This window comes from Anolis sagrei, chromosome 1 (genome assembly GCF_037176765.1).
Source record: "Anolis sagrei isolate rAnoSag1 chromosome 1, rAnoSag1.mat, whole genome shotgun sequence".
Taxonomy (NCBI): domain Eukaryota; kingdom Metazoa; phylum Chordata; class Lepidosauria; order Squamata; family Dactyloidae; genus Anolis; species Anolis sagrei.
In genome coordinates this window covers 267,869,360-267,889,896 of record NC_090021.1, presented here as the reverse complement: position 1 = coordinate 267,889,896, position 20,537 = coordinate 267,869,360, and the positions used below count along the sequence as shown (strand labels likewise).

General features: G+C 40.0%; 2 protein-coding genes across 13 annotated transcripts in view; both read left to right on the top strand.

Annotated features, from left to right (window-relative positions):
- LOC132768809 (golgin subfamily B member 1-like) overlaps window positions 1-2,090 on the top strand; it is a 61,925-nt gene extending 59,835 nt beyond the window's left edge. For 4 of the 5 annotated variants that reach the window (XM_060765117.2, XM_067462713.1, XM_060765100.2 and 1 more), the window contains 2 exons: window positions 222-336; window positions 1,404-2,090. In XM_060765117.2, coding sequence (XP_060621100.2) covers window positions 222-336; window positions 1,404-1,562 — 274 coding nt within the window. In that variant the 3' untranslated portion in view covers window positions 1,563-2,090. The remainder of the gene's footprint in view (window positions 1-221; window positions 337-1,403) is intronic. The other variant, XM_067462712.1, reaches the window with a different exon arrangement.
- Window positions 2,091-12,688: 10,598 nt separating this feature from the next.
- Window positions 12,689-20,537, top strand: part of LOC132768838 (actin, alpha skeletal muscle B) — a 28,547-nt gene continuing 20,698 nt past the window's right edge. For 5 of the 8 annotated variants that reach the window (XM_060765190.2, XM_060765180.2, XM_060765172.2 and 2 more), the window contains exons 1-2: window positions 12,689-12,860; window positions 17,035-17,163. In XM_060765190.2, the coding sequence (XP_060621173.2) occupies window positions 12,732-12,860; window positions 17,035-17,163 (258 nt within the window). In that variant the 5' untranslated portion in view covers window positions 12,689-12,731. Of the gene's footprint in view, window positions 12,865-17,034; window positions 17,164-20,537 lie in introns of all 8 variants that reach the window. The other 3 variants (XM_060765198.2, XM_060765163.2, XM_060765207.2) reach the window with 3 other exon arrangements.

Sequence of the window (20,537 nt, the reverse complement as noted above, 5' to 3'; positions counted from 1 at the left end):
CAAAGGGTTGCCGTTGCCCTGTGGATTACTTCTATAGATTTTATTAAATGTATAATGAACTTGCTGTCCTGCTTGAAGAGAAGTATAAAAGATTTAATGTAGTAAAACAAACTGTAGTTCATCTAGAAGGGACTGGTGTCCAGATTAATTCAATGGGAGTTCAGCATAGATGGATGAATGGTATATTTTTAACATTTTTTAATTTTGCATTTGTTTTTAAGGCTTGAAATGAATTCTTACAGGTCAGCACCTAGAGACTATACTGTTCAGATGGATTCCGATGAGGAAAGGGAGGCCTTAATCATCAATACGAGTGAACATATTATTGTCCGAAAGGTAAATCTTTAAATCTAAATCTGTGATAAAGCTTTTCATTATTGGGAAAGCATATTGATACTGTTATCTGGAAATCTGAAATCCTCCAAAACCCCAAACTTTCTGCTGCCAGCCACCCACTTTTGCCTTTGGGGAATGGGGGCTAGTCACACCTTCAGCTCCTGCTAAGTTTTCTCTTGAGCCTTGATGGGAGGAAAAGGGGGAGGAAACAGGACTTCACTTACACAGGGGCTCTGTAAAAAGTGGATGTCCTGTATGCATTCCTGGCTATAAGCATATTTTCTGCCCTTTTAGCAAAGTAGTTGGAAAATTCCTCCCCGCATCTCTCTGATTTTCATTCTCTCTGGGCTGGATATCGGCAGCTACTGCATCCTTTTATTTGTTCCTTCTGCATTACGCTCAGGGCCCTTCCATACTGCCCCTTTATTTATCCCAGGTTATATGGCAGTGGGGACTCATATATTCCACTTTAAAGCATATAATCTGGGACAGTGTGGAAGAACCCTCAACTTCCCCCTTCAGAGAATCTCAATGGTTTCCTCCACTTTCCTCCTGCCCCACTGTATTCTTTGTTTCTATTCTTTGCTAGTGATCCTGCCTTTCAGCTACCTTTTTCACTTGCCATCTCCTTCCATTTTAATTTTCCTATAATTTTATAAATGTAAATCATGACTCACCTGTAGCTGATTCTGCCACCCAAGGACTGTCAGCTGCGGATTCAATACTGTTGGTGTCATATTAAGGATTCAGTAACAATGAGAAGCAATGTTAATGAAGACTCCATGTGGTCACAGTAAATTTCCAAATAGGCTATTATTGGTCCCAAAGGTCAGGCCAACTTACTGTAGTATCAAAAATATTTACTAGTTAGTGCAATGATTCTCATCCTGTCCCCAGATGTTTTGGCCTTTAATTCCAAGAAATCAAAACAGCTGGTAAACTGGCTGGGATTTCTGGGAGTTGTAGTTCAAAACATCTGGGGACCCACAGGTTGAGAACCACTGAGTTAGTGCATATCATGAAAATAGAATAGTTTTTGATAGACATGTTTTTTTTTTTCTGAACAGGTAAAAGGAGGTGCCCTTTCTCTCAAGAGATGGATTAGGGGACGAAGCCTTTACTGCTCCAAGTTGCTGACCTCAAGGGCGAAATCCCGATATCTCTTTCTGACTTATTTGGTGATCTTGCATCTTATGGTTTTCTTGTGCCTAACCGGCATCCTATAAATGCACTGAACCTGCTGTGTGAATTATTTTCCTTCAGAATAATGGTGTGCCAATTTGAGATAATGGACTTCTCATAAGCTGCTGTTACTGCTATGCACTGGACACAGTTGTATATATTCTCACTATAATGTGTGTGGGTTTTTTGAACTTCTTCCTTCATGAGTTTTAAATGTACATCACACTTGTTACAAAGTTGACCCGAGTTGCTCTTTAACAATGGGATACTATATTTGCTAAGAAAAAAAAAGTCTTATCAATAAGAAGCTGCTGCAATTGGGATGTGTAATATTCTCTGGGAATATATAATGATTGAATCCTGTTGGATGGGTTGTACATTATATCTTTTCTATATATAAATTTATTTTAACAGAGTTAAACTATAAATTTGGTGGGAAGGGACTTCTCAGCTGTTGGATTTCTTGGCTTCTGGGTTATAACAAGAAGCATACAGAGTGCAATATGGGGTCAGGGAGCTGGAATCATAATAAGTTTCTCAACTTTAAATAAAATCTTAAGATCTGAAGATAATTCTCTTCTTTCCTTTGTGTTTAAAATGTTCGATATTTGCCGTAGTCTCTTTGTGAACCTTTGGTCACTGTCTCCTTGTAAAAAATGTCAAAGAATAGCGATGTAAGATGGGAAGGTGCTTTCTAGTTTTTAAGTGTTCAGATTTTTCTAACAATATCAATATAGACTTAGCTTAACTGCTTCAAATTTATCAGATTTGCAGATGACACCAAATTGGGAGGGATAGTTAATACCTCAGAGGATAGGATCAGAATCCAGAATGACTTTAATAGATTAGAAAGCTGGACCAAAATTAACAGAATGAATTTCAGCAGGGAGAAGTACATGGTACTACACTTTAGCAATAAAAATGAAATGCACAGGTATAGGATGGGTAACATCTGGCTTTAAAACAGTCTTAGTAGACCACAAGCTAAACATGGGGCAACAGTGTGATGTGGCAGCTAAAAAAGCCAATGCATCAACAGGAATATAGTGTTGAGATTAAGGGAAGTCATAGTCCTATTCTACTGGGTCCAGTTCTGGGCACCACAAGTCAAGAAGAATATTGACAAGCTGGAATGTGTTCAGAGAAGGATGACTAAAATGACCAAAGGTTTTGAAACCAAGTCCTTAGGGGAGAGGCTTGGGGAGCTAGGTATGTTTGGCTTGGAGAGAAGAAGGCTGAGAGGGGACATAAAAGTCATATTTATTTAAAAGTATGTCACGTTGAGTTGGAAGAGACCACATGGGCCATTCAGCCCAACCCCCTGCAGGAACACACAGTCAAAGCATTCCTGACAGATGGTCATCTAGCCTCAGCATACAAACCTCCAGAGAAGGAGGTTCCACCACTTTCCAAAGTAGCATATTCCACTGTCAACAGTAAATCAGGTTTTTCCTAACGTTTAGGTGGAATCTTTCCTACAATTTGAGTCCATTCTCCATTTCCTAGTCTCGAGAGCAGTAGAAAACAAGCTTTCCCGCTTCTCAATATGACATTGATTCAAATATTTAAACACTCATATCATGGTTTGGTCAGCCTTCTCTGGACATGTTCTAGCATGTCAATATTCTTGAGTTGTGGTGCTCAGAACTGGACACAGTATTCCAGGTGAGCTCTGACCAAAGCAGAATCAAATAGGACTATAACTTACTTCAATCTAGTTTTGGGCCAGTTCTCTAATCTGTTAAGATCACATTGTCCCAATTGATCCCAATTTGATGTCATATGTAAATTCAAAAAACATGTCTTCAATTTCATCATCAAAATCATGGATAAAGATGTGGAATGGCACTGGATCAAAGACAGAACCCTGTGGCACCACACTAGCCATTAGCCATTGGTGCAAACTTTTTGGGTTCGGCCAGTTAACCACTTCCCAGTTTACCTAATAGTAGACTCTAGCCCACATTTTACTAGCTTCTTAGCAGGAATATTTGGGGGGGGGGGGACAAGAACATGGGGGACATTGTTGAAGGCTTTACTGAAATCAAGATATGTTACACCCACAACTTCCCCTTCATCAGTAAAGTGATAAGCTTAGTCTGGCATAACTTTTTGAGAAACCCATGTTGACTGTTAATGAGCATGGCTTTCCTTGAAGTGCTTAAAGTTTATCTCTTTAATCTGCTCCAGTGGTTCTCAAACTGTGCTCCTCTGGATGTTTTGGACTTTAGCTCCCACAATTCCTAACAGCTGGTAAGATGGCTGGGATTTTTGTGAGTTGAAATCCAAAACACCTGGAGGGAAATAGTTCGACAAACACTATCAGGCTGACTGGTTGGTAATTGTTTGGGTCCTCTTTATTCTCCCCTTGTCTGAAAATGGGGACATTTGCCCTCCTCCAATCTGCTTAAATTTATCCGGCTTTCCAGGAATTCTCAAGGATGATTGTCAGTAGATCAAAACAGTAGTGCTAAGTTAAGCCTGTGGGGAATGTAGAAAAACCACGTAGTAGGAAACATTTTGTCATTACGCTCAGAAAAAAATGTATAAAAAGCTTATCACACAAATAATCTAGAACTCCATCCCATATAGAAACGAGTGATCCTAGTGACATTGTGATTGGAACATGATACCATTTCTAGCAGCATCTCTGATATTACAGTAACATGTTATTTTGATGAAAGGACAGGCTTTTTGTTAAGGTAGTAATTACTAAAGCACTGGCAGCTTTTCAAAAATCAAAAATGGCTCGTTGAATTTTTCAAAGCTGGCACTGAGAAAGAGATATGCATGCACAACAGCTTTTCTTCTCTGTGTATTGAGCCCACACATGGCAAACTAACACCTAAAAAGCAAACCTGAGGGGAAGGCAAGGGAACACACAGTGATTATTAAAATAGGAAGTGTCTAATGTCTAAAGGGATATGACAGCTAGAGAGCTAATTGTTAGAGTATATGTCACATCAAATGAAATGAATTGTCTACAGTGGGTTGAAGAAGCTGCTACTAAATGAACTAGTGTACCATGAAGTTGTTGGATATGAACATGTAGAAAAGGAAAACAGAGATGTTCAGAGCACACTTTGAAGTCTTCCACTTTTGTTTATGAGCAGAATAAAATAACTAGCATAGGAGATTATTGTGTATGTGTGAACGGAGCTTCTTTTCAAATAGTGCTCTTGCTAAGTTTTATCTGCTTTTAGAATCAGAACTAGAGGGACAGTATTAGTGGTTGAACCTCCTGTTCAATGCAAGAGGTAGGGCATACCTCCCTAGGAAGCAGGCCTGCAGCCCAGAATTTCCTGAGCCAAAAGTGCTACCATTGCATATCTCTAGCAGGAAAGAGGCTGTGCTAATCTCACCATCACAGAAAGGCAGTGACATGGCTAATGCATACTCTTTTGCCCATTTTTTTTTAAAGAGACACATTTATTTTGCCTCCCCCAGTGGCTCCCCCAGTGGCCGGCAGGACTGTAGACCGACAGGTCGGGGGTTCAAATCTAGGGAGAGCATGGATGAGCTCCCTCTGTCAGCTCCAGCTTCCCATGCGTAGACATGGGAGAAGCTTCTCACAAGAATGGTAAAACATCAAAACACCTGGGCGTTCCCTGGGCAATGTGCTTGCAGACAGCCAATTCTCTCATACCAGAAGCGACTTGCAGTTTCTCAAGTTGCTCCTGACACAAAGTTATTCAGTGTCATGATCAACAGTTAGCAATCAACATTATTAGTACTTGCATAATACATGTCTTCTTGAAGCACTTCTACCTGCCACAATTGTGCTTGACTGAGTTCATAGCTGCGATAACCTGTATCTTCACTGTCCCTTCTCTTGCTCTCTCTGCTAGAGCTTTGCTTCCAAGGAATCACACTTCATCCTATAAGCATCTGGTCTTGGATCTAAAACTGACTGTTTAGGGTTGCCATACTACCAATTTTGCCATTTCTCTCCCAAACTCTAGGCATCACAATTGTCCCATCATTTCTCCTGGATTCCAAGTATTCATTTTTTAAAAGAAGGCCTCTAGTCCTTTCTGGAGCGATGTGGTGAAATGTGGAGGTGTTCTGTGAAATGGTTCTGCAAGGGAAAAGACAGGAAACTGGTGAATACAAAAAGCAAGGGAACGCCTTGAGAGGGAAAGGTGAAACAAGGGAAGGAGTAGGTGGGAAGGGGAATGAGCAGCAGAGTGCAAGAAGGAAGAGGATTGCACAGCAAGGACAAAAAGTGAGGCAAAGAAGGAGAAAGGGCAAAAGGGAGTGAGTCCTGAAAGCAGTGTAACCTGTGCCATGTAAGAAGCAAGGGAGGCAGGCATCATGAAGAATGGAGTAGAAGTAGGAGGAGAAGGACAGTGAGAAATGAGTGCAAGAAGGAAGAGGGGGGTTCATTGGGATAGAGTTAGCAGCAAATGATTTCTAAGAAGCAATGAAGAAATTGCTCTGCTAAGGCAAGTAAAAGCCACTTGTAAGAATTTTGCAATGTGTATGTCATTGCTATCTTTCTATGGTGAGTAACTACACGGGGCATTCAAAAAGCCATTAACAAGTAGGGACTTCTAGTAATCATTCTAGTTGCTGAGTTGGTTGCCATTTTCAGGCACAGAGTCATCCCATCTTGAGATATGATGTCTATTTTCTGTCTCTCTACATAAACTTGATAACAAACTGTACAGGTCATTCATCAGTACTGTGCATGGTAACTTTCCTTTTTAGTAAAACTATTCATAACAGGCTTGTTCTGGTTCTACATCTATACCTGAGAATCTTTTCAGTTTATCTGAATAGAGGGGAGGGGAAAAGAAAAGGGAGATTGTTGGAATTGGGGAGGCAGAGAGGAAGCTGTCTACAATTCAGAGCAGGCCACCATCCAAGGAGGTCAGACATTCTGCCCTAATTTATCCAGCTCTTCAAGCCTTTGATAAGCCTTGAAAAGTACCAGCTGAAGAAATAAGTTTCCAAAAATGGCATGACAGATCCAGATATTCTGTGAACCCCATTCCACAAGCTGATATAAATATAATAAAATGTGAGATTATTCCATTTGTCCAGCGGAGCTATAAGAATCTCTTGGGGTATTTGGTAAGTAATACACTCTTTTCACAGCTTGTATTAAGAAACAATCCTTTGTCATGGGAAAAGGAATTGTGTGGCCTTTTTATTTTACTTATAGTTCATTGTGTTTCTTTTTATTTGATTTTGATGGAATAATGCATTCAATTATGATAATTCTGGAACACTTTCCTACCATTTGGAGACTATCAGAACTAATTATACACAACAGAGCCAGGCTTACAGTTCAAAAAACTGAACTGATTTCTAGTGTAGTTTGAATAGCTGTGGTTTCTTCACAAGAAAGATTAAGGACAATTTGATATGTTACTCTTCTATTACTGCTACACAAACACACCACAACTGTGTTTTCTCAGAAGTACTATGCATATAGACATTTTGCTATTCTTTAGCATGGTAACTAGAAGTGCAAAGTTAAGCTGAGAGTGAAGTTTCATATTAAAGAAATATATTGCAGGAAAAATCCTTTGCATAAGTGTGTTTATATTGCCACTTCCCACTACATAATGTGACTTCAAGGATGAAATGTGCTCATTGTGTTTCGGAGGACAGGACCTCACTTCCTAATGGGGCAGAAACGCAAGTATGGAACAGAAAGTAAAATAACAAGTTCACTGGTGTATTTGTGCTTTTGCTGTATTTGGTAAAATGGAGGCCAAAGCCACTCTGATCTTGAAAAGATCAGCGAAACTGGGTTGGGATAAAGTGAGTGAAAAGGAGAGAAAATGTCAAAGCCATTTTAATGGCCAAACAACAAATGTATCACTAGGTATGTGAATGATGGAAATTTATTTATCGTGTCAGGAGCAAACCAAAACAGTTGTATTGTATTAAAAAACAGACAAACAAACAAAACACAAAAATTGCAGACTTGGTATTCTATTAAATGTCTTTTGACCAGTAGCTGGCCACTTGGAGTGCCTCTGGTGTTGCTGCAAGAAGGTCCTCCATTGTGCATGTGGCAGGGCTCAGGTTGCATTGCAGTAGATGGAAAATCTATTTAGTGAATTACATTAGTAGAATCAAACTGGTTTTGTCTGCATCAGGGATGAGAAAGGCGTAGCCCTCAATATGAATTGCAAGTCCCATACACTCTAGTCAGCACAGCCAATGAGGAGAGTTAATGTGGATTACAGTTGAGGAAAAAAAGTAGGCTTCCTATGGGAGAAGCATATCCCTACTATTAAACAAGATTTATCAAAAACAGATGTAATGATGATTTACTTCCCACTGTAAGAATGTGCAGTTTTCCAAAACTATTTGCACTTTAGGTCTTATTCTGCACAAAAATCACACATGGTTTCATATGTTTAAGTGTGTAGAAGTGGAGGTATTTTAAATCCACAAAGTAAAATTGCACAAGAAGATTCTTCTGTACAGAAAATGCTGTATTCTCTGTGGAAAGTACTGTTGTCAATTATTTATCCTGTACAACATTTGCACTTTTTTTTTGCACAGAATAAATTTCAAATTATGAAGATTCTCATCCATCAGGACTCATGTTTTTCCATTTTAAGAAATTCCAATATTCTTTTCATCCCTGGAGTCAGGTCTTTACAGATACCTAGTTCTTAAAAATATGTCCTCAATTTTGGATAGCAATATTGAACTTACTGGCTATCTTCCTTCAATATGGTTGGGAACAAGTGGCTAATAACAGGATGCACTTACATTTACAACAAGATACCTGTGTGAGATGGCATAGCTCAACTCCTTTTTGTGTCATAAACCTAAAAGAGTCTTAGCACTTGGAAATAACTCTTAAGAACAAAATGAGTTCCCAGAGGGTAAATGTGTTTTTACCTTCAACAAAATTAGAATTTTGGACTCTTGATCTGATTCATCTGGGCAGCTTACTGATACTTCTGATAAAGTGTGATGATCATAGAATCAAAGAGTTGGAAGAGACCTTATGGGCCATCCAGTCCAACCCCCTGCCAAGAAGCAGGAATATTGCATTCAAATCACCCCTGACAGATGGCCATCCAGCCTCTGCTTAAAAGCTTCCAAAGAAGGAGCCTCCACCACACTCCGGGGCAGAGAGTTCCACTGCTGAACGGCTCTCACAGTCAGGAAGTTCTTCCTAATGTTCAGATGGAATCTCCTCTCTTGTAGTTTGAAGTCATTGTTCCGCGTCCTAGTCTCCAAGGAAGCAGAAAACAATCTTGCTCCCTCCTCCCTGTGGCTTCCTCTCACATATTTATACATGGCTATCATATCTCCTCTCAGCCTTCTCTTCTTCAGGCTAAACATGCCCAGTTCCCTAAGCCGCTCCTCATAGGGCTTGTTCTCCAGACCCTTGATCATTTTAGTCGCCCTCCTCTGGACACATTCCAGCTTGTCAATATCTCTCTTGAATTGTGGTGCCCAGAATTGGACACAGTATTCCAGATGTGGTCTAACCAAAGCAGAATAGAGGGGTAGCATTACTTCCTTAGATCTAGACACTATGCTCCTATTGATGCAGGCCAAAATCCCATTGGCTTTTTTTGCTGCCACATCACATTGTTGGCTCATGTTTAACTTGTTGTCCACGAGGACTCCAAGATCTTTTTCACACGTACTGCTCTCGAGCCAGGCGTCCCCCATTCTGTATCTTTGCATTTCATTTTTTCTGCCAAAGTGGAGTATCTTGCATTTGTCACTGTTGAACTTCATTTTGTTAGTTTTGGCCCATCTCTCTAATCTGTCAAGATCGTTTTGAATTCTGCTCCTGTCCTCTGGACTATTGGCTATCCCTCCCAATTTGGTGTCGTCTGCAAACTTGATGATCATGCCTTCTAGCCCTTCATCTAAGTCATTAATAAAGATGTTGAACAGGACTGGGCCCAGGACGGAACCCTGCGGCACTCCGCTCGTCACTTCTTTCCAAGATGAAGAGGAAGCATTAGTGAGCACTCTCTGTGTTCGTCCACTTAACCAATTACAGATCCACCTCACCGTAGTTTTGCCTAGCCCACATTGGACTAGTTTCCTTGCCAGAAGGTCATGGGGGACCTTGTTGAAGGCCTTACTGAAATCCAGGTACGCTACATCCACGGCATTCCCCGCATCTACCCAGCTTGTAGCTCTATCAAAGAAAGAGATCAGATTAGTCTGGCATGACTTGTTTTTGATAAATCCATGTTGACTATTAGCGATGACTGCATTTGTTTCTAAGTGTTTGCAGACCGCTTCCTTAACAATCTTTTCCAGAATCTTGCCCGGTATCGACGTGAGGCTGACCGGACGGTAGTTGTTTGGGTCGTCCTTTTTTCCCTTCTTGAAGATTGGGACCACATTGGCCCTCCTCCAATCTGCTGGAACTTCTCCCGTTCTCCAAGAACTCTCAAAGATGGTTGCCAATGGTTCCGAAATGACTTCCGCTAGTTCCTTCAGTACTCTTGGGTGTAGTTGATCTGGCCCTGGGGACTTGAACTCATTAAGAGCGGCCAGGTATTCCTGGACGACTTCTTTCCCAATTTGGGGTTGGATGTCCTCCAATCCCTCATCCACTCCATCTTGCTGAGGTTGAAGACTCTCTTTTTGTGAGAAGACCGAGGCGAAGAAGGCATTAAGTAGTTCTGCCTTTTCCCTGTCCCCTGTCAGCATTGCCCTATCTTCTCCTCGAAGAGGTCCTATCGCCTCCTTGTTTTTTCTTTTTCTACTGACATAAGAATAGAAGCCCTTTTTATTGTTTTTAATGTCCCTGGCAAGTCTGAGCTCGTTTTTTGCTTTAGCTTTGCGGACCTAATGATGATGACTTAAATAATGATGATGACTTAGAGGAATTATGATAAATGCCCATGGTTAACATTTCTCATCAATTTCTGCAAAAAGCCTAATAGGAATAGACTTCCCAGTTTTAAGCAGATCAGCTTTAGTATATTTCTGGCAAGTTATCAGAATGCTATTGACTAGGAATCCGGGAGACTCGGGTTCAAACCCCTGCTCAGCCCTGGAAACCCACTGGTAGACTTTAGGCAAGTCACACTCTCTCAGCCTCAGAGGAAAGCAATGGCAAATCCTCTTTGATCATATTTTGCCAAGAAAACCAAGTGACAGATTTGTGTTGTCATCAGTCTGAAATGTCTTGAAGGTGCAATAAGAACAATAATAGGAGTTGACAATGCCACTTTTGTGGGAAACAGAGCAAAATATTTGTCCACAATCAACAGTGGATTGATTCACATAGCTGATATTGCATTATTTAGTGAGTCACAGATTATCCCTTATCAAAAATATTTGGGATCAAAAGTTATTGGAAAAGGGACCCACTGAAATTAATTGATATTTCATGTGTACCTTCTATACATATCCTGAAGGTAATCCTATTCAATATTTTTTAAAATGTGAATTAAACAAAGTTTATGTAGATTATCTATCACAAGATCTGCAGTGGCGCAATGGGTTAAACCCTTGTCTGAAGGTCGGCAGTTCAAATCTGTGAGACGGGGTGAGCGCCCTTCTGTCATGCCCTGCTTCCTTTACAGGGACATGAGAGAAACCTCCCACAGGATGGTAACACATCCAGGTGTCCCCTGGGTAACATCTCTGCAGACAGCCAATTCTCTCACACCAGAAGCGACTTGTAGTTTCCCAGGTCACTTTTGACACAATAAAAAACTATTTGCAAACAAAATGCCACTGTTTCAGCCATCCATATGTGCATTTTTGAATATTGGAGTACTTTTGGATTTCAAACTTCTGAATAAGGGGTGCTACCTGTACATTTGCTCACTGATAATATTCGGGGTGGATAAAAGATGCTGCCACAATTTATGTTGGCTAGTCCCAGCTTTCTGATAAGTAGAATAGAACAAATGTATCAGTTGTTGAATGGTGAGAAATGCAATTGATTAAATGGCTCCTAGTTGGGATTACCAATAGGCTTCAAGTCACCATGTCTTTTGTTCAACACACACTGGTTGTTCTGAGGTGAAGCATTTGTTCCTTTAATGCACATGAATATTCCCTTTCAACCCAATTCTGTGCAGGAACCCTGATGAGTGCTTTCTAGATTTCAGTTTCTATGGAAATTAAAAGTTCCTGCTATAATGTCCTGTGAGAAGACAGGAAAGCCTAGAGAAGACAACGATGCTGGGGGAAAAGGAAGGAAAAAGGAAGAGGGGTCGACCAAGGGCAAGAAGGATGGATGGTATCCTTGAAGTGACTGGCTTGACTTTGAAAGAACTGGGAGTGGCCACAGCCGACAGGGAGCTCTGGCGTGGGCTGGTCCATGACAACAACATAATGCCCTGAGGGAGCACAGCTGGTCACAAAATCATTTTAACCTTTCCTATCCATTTTGTGGGGACTTTAAACCGGATTAGTGGAGGGAGACCCGGAACACTTAGACACAGAAACTAAAGAATCCCAAACAGAAGTCACATGGACGAGCCCATGGAGCCAGCCATATCTGACTGCACTTCCTAGAACAGTCTTTCTGATAAGTAATTCACAGTTCGCAAATATAGCATAGTTCTTTCAAGTGAACACTTATCGGGAGCAGCTGCCATTTCAAAACATTAACCAACACTTTCTGAAGCTTTCCAGAGAAGGTCTATTTTTAGACCTTTCATGTAAAGAAAAGGTTTTATATGCTTTTATGGATTTAACCTGTTTTGATATTGATGTGGTTTAATACTGTTTTAATGTCCGTATATTTGTATATTTTAAGTTGTACTGAAATGCTTTTAGCTGTGAGCTGCTTTGAGTCTCATATATGTACATATATGTACATATATGTATGCATTTCGCAATGTACAATTATAGCACTGTGATTCTATTTTAAGAGCCATTATTGTGACTGTATGCTTTTAAGTTATTCCTGACCCTAAGATGAACCTATCACAGGATTTCCTTAGCAATATTTATTCAGAAGAGGTTTGCTATTGCCTTCCTCTGAGGTTCTCCATTTATGAATAGTTCTAACCCTGAAGTATAATAATGTTTGACTATCTCGACCACACTGATGTTGTTTGGCTTCAGTTTTTATCTATAAAATGTTGAAGGGTATGTATTTATATATTTTGCTAACTCTCCTAAAGAGATACCTTACTGCACATGCATCACTCTTTTATATGTGTGTGTTCTGTAATTATCAGAGATTCCAGGCCTACCTTTCCCCAAACAATTGTGACTTTGGGCTACAACTGTAAAGAGTCATGTGTGATGACGATGAAACCACAGCTCTAGTCTGTGATAATGGCTCTGGGCTTTGTAAAGCTGGATTTGCTGGTGATGATGCTCCCCGGGCTGTTTTCCCATCCATCGTTGGACGACCTCGACATCAGGTCAGTTGTTAACGAACAGTGAATGCCCACCATCCAGAAAACTGTGTTCCGTTTAATATGCAACAAAAGCACTTTCTGCAAGCCATTAAAATGGAATTTGAAAACCAGGATGCTGTTTGTGATATGATGCTGTTATACAAAGAAAAAAAAGTTTTGATTTCCTGTGCTTGAGCCCTTTCCTCTTCCAGTCCCAGCATTTGGAAGCATTTACTTCCATTTTAGCTTCAATGCAGCTTGGTGTGCCATCCAGATCTGGGCAATTTGTTGTTTTGGTCATTCATATGGTTTGTCAAAACAAATCAACTTCATACCAAGTAGACATGTTCCATGTAGCAATAATTGCAATTAATAACAGGTCAATTTACACAGCACCATAAAACTGGAGTTAATCTAAAACAAATTCAGGAATTTCTGATGCCTCCAAAGCCATGTGTTACAGACATATATAAGTCTAATGCTGTTGCAGCCGAACGTAAGCACTGAATTAAGTTCATATCTTATCAGAATGTGTTGGATGATTTCCCACCCATCATATTTATTCAAGAATGTATCAAAACAAAAAAATGCACCATTTCTGAGTGTCATTATTTCTATCAAGAACAATTGCCTAGATCCTATTGGTATTACCAACTTGAATTTGGAATTCCACATGAACAGATTTCTGCTCAAATGATAATATTTTCATCTTTTTGCATCTCCAATGCAACCCTCCACATCCTTCCAAAATCTGCTCCAAGGTCCTTCCAACAATTGTTCTCATTTGTTTAATGGATCTGTTGGGATTTAAAGAATGACTAATCTCCCTTGAATGGAAAAGGCTTGTTTTCTGTAAAATGAAATATTCTATATTGAGGTAATTATGTTATGATACACATTTTGATCACAGAAATGGGCATACCACTTTCTACTTTGAACCATCTAGTTCTCAATTTGTTTAATCTCAAAAAAGGATGATTGAAGCCATGAATAAAATATCATAACCTCAGGTGACTGTCAACTCTTCCAGAAATATCCGCTTGGCCACTCTTTAAAAAACAAAACGAAACAAAAACCCCTGTGTTTAAAACAGATCTGGCCTGAATGACAAAGATGAGCTACATTTTGGAAATCCTCTTAAAAAGTTTTTTTTACTTTCAATTCTCTAATTATACTGCAAAATATGTCAGGCATTATTTGTTAATGCATAAAATATTTTACACATTAGGTCAAGTAACATACATCAACACTATATACATGAATAAGTCATGTTTATAGTCTTCCAGGGCACTATTTTTAAACAGAAAATTTAGTTCCAGAGATAGAAACAACCTAGAAATAATAGGAATAGGTTTCTAGGCCACATAAAAAGAGCATTTCAAAGTGTTTCAACAAAACTTTTGATCAAAACTAACTAATATGCACTGAAAACCAGCAAGGTGCAGTGCCTTGAAAGTTGGACCAGGATTCTGGATGACAAGGGCAAGAAAATCTACCAGTGACCTCAGGCAAGTCATGCTTTCCCAGTCAAAGAGGAAATACATGACACACCTTTTAATTAATTTTGTCAATAAAACCCCATTGTAGGGTTGCCATAAGTGAGAGTTGACTGGAAGGTACACAACAACAACAACAACAACAACAACAACAACAGTAGTAGCAGCAGCAACCCCAGCAACAACAATAACGATATGCAAAGGTGAAATGAATTGACTAGTTCACATAAACCTTGAACAAGTAAGAATTTAAAAATCTTCCGGAGAACATTTGAAAGTTTCTTCCAAAATGCAGCCAGTGATTACTTTTCTTTCACCAGCCTTCACCTTATAATTTTCATTTTGGTAGTCAGATTTATAGATCTTTTTAAACATGCTGTAGCAACCTAATGAAGTAGACTTATGTACTCTCTCCTTTACTCTCTGTTTTACTGATCATGCTGGATCATACATATTCTGAAGGCAACTGCTGTTTACCTTGCCTGTTGTGGACAGGCACACACAGCTCCGGTAAGGTTGGCTAGTGTAGAATCCCATGCTTTATAGTGTTGGTCACTGCAGATGCATTGCTGCAACCTGACACCAAAAGGTTCTTTAGCCCTCCTGCACACCTCTCAGTGCTGATACTGCTAAACAAACCTCCAGGTCAACATAAAATGTGTGAAACCTGGGGCCAGAGCAAGTAAAAGACTTTGTGAAAAGGATCTGCAGGCATAAAATTTTGGTTGCATCTACATTGAATGTAATTTGAAACTGTCTCAAGGTCACAGTGACCATAAAATGCACACCACTATAATTCTCATGCAGGGTGATACGGGGGATTATTGTTGCTTCTGCTATTGTATGCCTTCAAGTCATTTCTGACCTATGGTGATTCCAAGGCAACCCTACCATGGGGTTACAGTTCCAAGACTTGTTCAGAGAGGGTTTGCCTTTGCCTTTGAGGTGTGAGACAGTGACTTACCCAAGGTCACTTGATAGCTGAGCAGGGATTGAAACCCTGCTCTCTGGAATCATATTATAATGCTCAAATTACTACACCATGCTTGCTCTCACTAAATGGATTGGAGATATAAATGGGCTTCTGCTATGATTGTTCATCCCTTCTTAGATATTGGGAATGATGCTTGTTAGTGACCAGAATTAGGACGACCATAAGGACATAGCCTATCAAGAAATTAATAAGTGCCTCCTAAAAATATATACCGCGAGAGTCTATTATAATAGGCTCATTTTTGCAGCCCCAAGGAAATAAAATAAACAGTGCCATTAAACTTCTTCAGATTGGTCAAATTCACTCTGCATACTGAATGCAGTGTTTGCTGTTTCTGTGCTGCCCCCTTGGAACTTCTACATTAAGAGAGAAAGATTGTTAATTATGTAAAACTGTACATAAGACAAATATCTGTATAGGTTCCATATGGTCACTGACTTGCATTTCAGTTTGCTCTTAAATAATTCCCCATGTGAAGCATCCCACTTTATAGAGATCAAACCAAAGTGTATGTTAACAATATTAAATAATTTGAATCAGTGTTTTTAAAATAAAAGCTAATGAGTATAGAAACTCTCAGCATTTGACAAACAATACTGCTTTGATAGACACAAGTGGAAGATAAAGGTGGAATAGGCAAGGATAAGAACACTAAGAAAATAATATTTGATATGTATTCAGAAATGGTGATGGATTGTGATATTCTACCTGTGTCTGCAATAAAAAAAAACATATATTAAGTGCAGTCTTCTAACTGTGGCAGTAATCATAGCCAAGCTGTAAACATTAGGAATAAAATAAGTACCAGCTGCAGTAATGGAGAGAGAGCATGGTATAAAGTGCAGGATATGCGACTACTACATAGGACAACTAGGGACTAAACATTTTCAAAGGCTTGATTGAAGAGCCACATCTTCAAGTCCCAATGGAAGGAGGTCAGTGTGGGGGCTTGTCTAATCTCACTGGGGAGGGAGTTCCAAAGCTGTGGGGCCACCACCAAGAAAGTCCTCTCTCGCGTCTCCATCAACCGCGCTTGTGACCTCAAACCCACTTATCTCTCTGTTGTTGCCGAGGAAGCATCCTATGGAGTTCATATTTTGTATGTATGCATATTTCAGTTAATAGTCAAGATAATATTAAATAATATTAAATATTAATTAATATTAAATATCACACACTTATCCTCAAGTATAGCCTGTGAAATGTGTAGATTCCCTTTTAGTATTGTTGAGTAAATCAATATTGAATCATTTCTTTTTTGTTTTTGTTTTTTGTTTGTGACCATTTCAGGAACCTAGGAACTGAATGCTAACATAAAGTAAAAGTATGAAAGTGGTTTTGGAAGAAGTAGACACGTTAATCTCTTCTGTCATAAAAAGAAGGGAGAGGGAAGGAGGGAGGGGAAAATCTGCATCATTCTTACTGCATTATATTTCACTCTCACAGCTGTATAAATATGCTTTTTAACTTAAGGCTGTACTGCCTTTTAAAAAGGGTTTATATTAACAGAAGCGAATGTGATAATTAAAAAACCCAGTTAAGCGGTACTTAGAGGTACTGCCACATTAGCTCCCCACTACACTTTTTATGAAAGTGATTGTATGGAATTGGCCTAGAAAAAGGAGAATTACATAAGCAGTTATACTTGGTAAACATTTGCAAAATGATATTTATTTTTTTCCTTTCCTTTCATCTCTTAATTTTCCAGGGGGTCATGGTAGGCATGGGTCAAAAAGACAGTTACGTTGGGGATGAAGCACAGAGTAAAAGAGGAATTCTGACTCTGAAATATCCCATTGAGCATGGGATTATCACTAACTGGGATGACATGGAAAAAGTAAGTGCCTTATGTTGTTGTTGTTGTTGTTGTTGATGATGATGATGATAATGTTGCTTTTGAAAATGGCTGATAGTTACATTTATGCCAATAGGGTATTAATTTCCTAACAACAGGGGCAGATCTCACCCAATCCCTGCCCCATGTTGACTGCATAGGATTCATTTCCCTGCAATGCAATTCCACTCTCTTTGATTGGAGCACAGGAATGAACAACTGGAGCACAAGAATGGACTTTGTTGCATTGGCCATTCCTACTCAAATACAATCTCTCTTCTCTATTTGGTGACAAACAACCACACTTACAGTGGGTTCTTGATATCCACTGGGATGTGGTTCCAGGATCCTTCATGAATACCAAAATCTGTGGATAATCAAGTCTTATTAGATACAATGGCATTATTAAATGATGCCCCTTGTATAAAATGGCAAAATCAAAGTTTGCTTTTGCAATTCAAAAATATTTTCACGTTGTGGATGGTGCATTCAAGCATAGTGTGAAACATAGGATATAGGCATCATTGATTAAATTATCTTCTAAAACTATTTCACAGAGCTGTATTTAACTTACATCCCACCTTTGTTCTGGAAGGGGACCCCAGCAGCTTGCAAAAAGAATTCTCAAAAGACTCATTTATAATAATACAATACATTTTATTTATATTCCGTTCTATCTCCCTGAGGGGACTCAGAGTGGATTACAACATACACAGATAGACAAACATTCAATGCCTTTAATACAGTGAAATAACAATGACAAAGAAATACACAGTACAAAGGTAAAGACTTCCCCTTTCATCTCTGGCTTCTGGAGACAGTGCTCAACTCTGGCCATGGGGAGGTGCTCTTGTTCCATTACCAAGCCAAGGAGTCTGTTGTCCATGGAAACCTCCTGGTCCTGTTGCCAGCATGACTGCATGGGTGTCTTTATTACCTTCCCACCAAAGCAGTACCTATTGATCTACTCACATTTACATATTTTCAAACTGCTAGGTTGGCAGGAGTGGGAGCTCACCCTGACCCATAGCTTTGAACTGCCAACCTTCAGGTCAGCAGTTCAGCAGCACAAAGGATTAACCCATTGCACCACCCACAGCCCTCGGTTGACATCATGTTGGAGTACACACTCCAATATTTCATCAATTAAATCTGAGATATGTATGGCCAAGCAACCTCATGGTGTGCTCAAGATAGCATGCATTATTAATGTGGAAAACTACACAGGCTAGGAGAGACTGCTGCAGTTCTTGTCTGACTCTACAGGGAAGGGAAAGGTTTTTCCCTTCAAATACCACCCCTTATCCCACCCCTACTGAATTGAGTGAAAACTGTTCTTCCACTGTGAACTCAGTTTGGCCATTAGACTACAACTCAGGGTTTGAATCCCAGCTGGGCCATGGAAACCCACAGGATGACCTTAGGCAAGCTATAGTCTCAGCATCAGAGAGTAGCAAAGGTGCCAATTTTTGATCACGGCAGGTTTGGCTTCAGTACTGTAGAATAAAGACTGCTTTTTAGTCACAGGAATTGTAGTTTTACAATGTCTTTAGCCTTCCCCGACAAAGAGTGTTGGTACTTAACCAAACTGCAAATCACACAATTCCAAAAGCATTGGGTTACAAAAGTTAAAGTGGTATCACACTACCTTTATTCTACAGTGTAGACCAGTGGTTCTCAACCTGTGAGTCCCTAGGTGTTTTGGCCTACAACTCCCAGAAATCCCAGCCAGTTTGCCAGCTGTTAGGATTTCTGGGAGTTGAAGGCCAAAACATCTGGGGACCCACAGGTTGAGAACCACTGGTAGATGTACCCAAGGTTGCTGTAAGTTGAAACAACTTGAAGACATACAACAATGCAACTCATACAAAGTGACTGCTTCATTTAGCCCAGTCTGGTGAGCTCTTAACTAGTGACACTCTTTTGTTTCAAGCGACGTTATTTCCTTGCCCTACCTGGAGATCACTAGTATTTCCTGATCTGAATCTGATACGTTTCGAAAATTAGATAAAATCAGGTGTGCTCAGGTTGGTTTTTCTTGCATCAAATACCTGAAAGATTCTGAGATGTCTGTGGAGGAAGGAGAAGGGACTACACAGTTTTTCCTGTAGATGGAAGCATAGCTTTTTCTACATCTGACTTGATGTGCTTCATTTGACTCCCTTATGGAATACAGGCCTCATTTCCCCCACTGAATCTCAATCATTCACCTCATTATTCCCGAAATCTCTGCTTTCCTGCTGTAACGTAGGCATACTGCTGGAAGGCAGCATCTGTTATGGATTCTTCACTGAGCTCTCTTGATGCCATGTCCCTCAGGTCGCCAGCTGTGTCCATCCAAACTTCATGCCAGGCTCCTTCAAAGCTGCACATCCTGCCCGGTTGTTCTTCCATTGCTGTATTGGCTCCCCTCCTCCCACTCTTGCAGGAACCGAGGGGTTCTTTACACCCTTTGCACCCCAGCTCTCTAAGCAATTTCATTAGGCAAGGCTTGGATCAATCACTTTCCTGAACTGCAACTTCCAGAATCCCCCCAAGTTAGTACTGGTTGCATGCTGCAAGTCCCTTCTGGACATTTAGAATAATGCCAAGTTTTTAAACATTGTTTGTGTTTTTAAATACATTCAAACTGTACCCTAAATTCACTTCTGACACGATAAATAAATAAGTAGTACTGCTTGGGAGGAATCTCTAAAATTTACTCCAAGTTTCTGGACTGGAGATGTATAGCATTCTGGCATGTCATTGAATTTATCCACGTGTGCAATTTTGAGATTGGCTCCATGAGGCTCTCATGGCTCCATGAGAACAGAGGCTCATGGAGCCATTGATATTGCATTCCAAACCAAAAACCCAGCTCCAACCTTTCTTCCATCTGTCTTGGTGTAACTCTGGTGTTTATTACACCAACCATGTTTCTCACTTGGGGAGAGAGGGTTTTTTTCTACTTGGAAAGATAGTGGGAGGAAAACAGTACCTTTTGCACTTGCAGTACAGTATGGACTTAATGATGCTGGTTTCTGTTTCATTTGCCTTCCCACATAGATTTTCCATCAGTCCCCTTGTGATTGACATTTGACATGGGTGCTGTGTGTGTGCTTTTAAGAAAAATGGAAACTGTCCACCCTAAACCCTTAACTTCACAATAATGAAAGACATAGATAACTCTTGATTGACATTAGCCCTTCCACAAACCAGCAAGGTTTCTACATAGACACACCAAAGAAGAAAAAGAAGAGGAGGAGGAGGCGGAGGAGGCGGTGGTGGCTGGAGTTACATCACTCCATAGAATCATAGAATCATAGAGTTGGAAGAGAATCATAGAATTTCCTGCTGTCCCATAGAATCATAGAGTTAGAAGAGACCTTGTGAGCCAT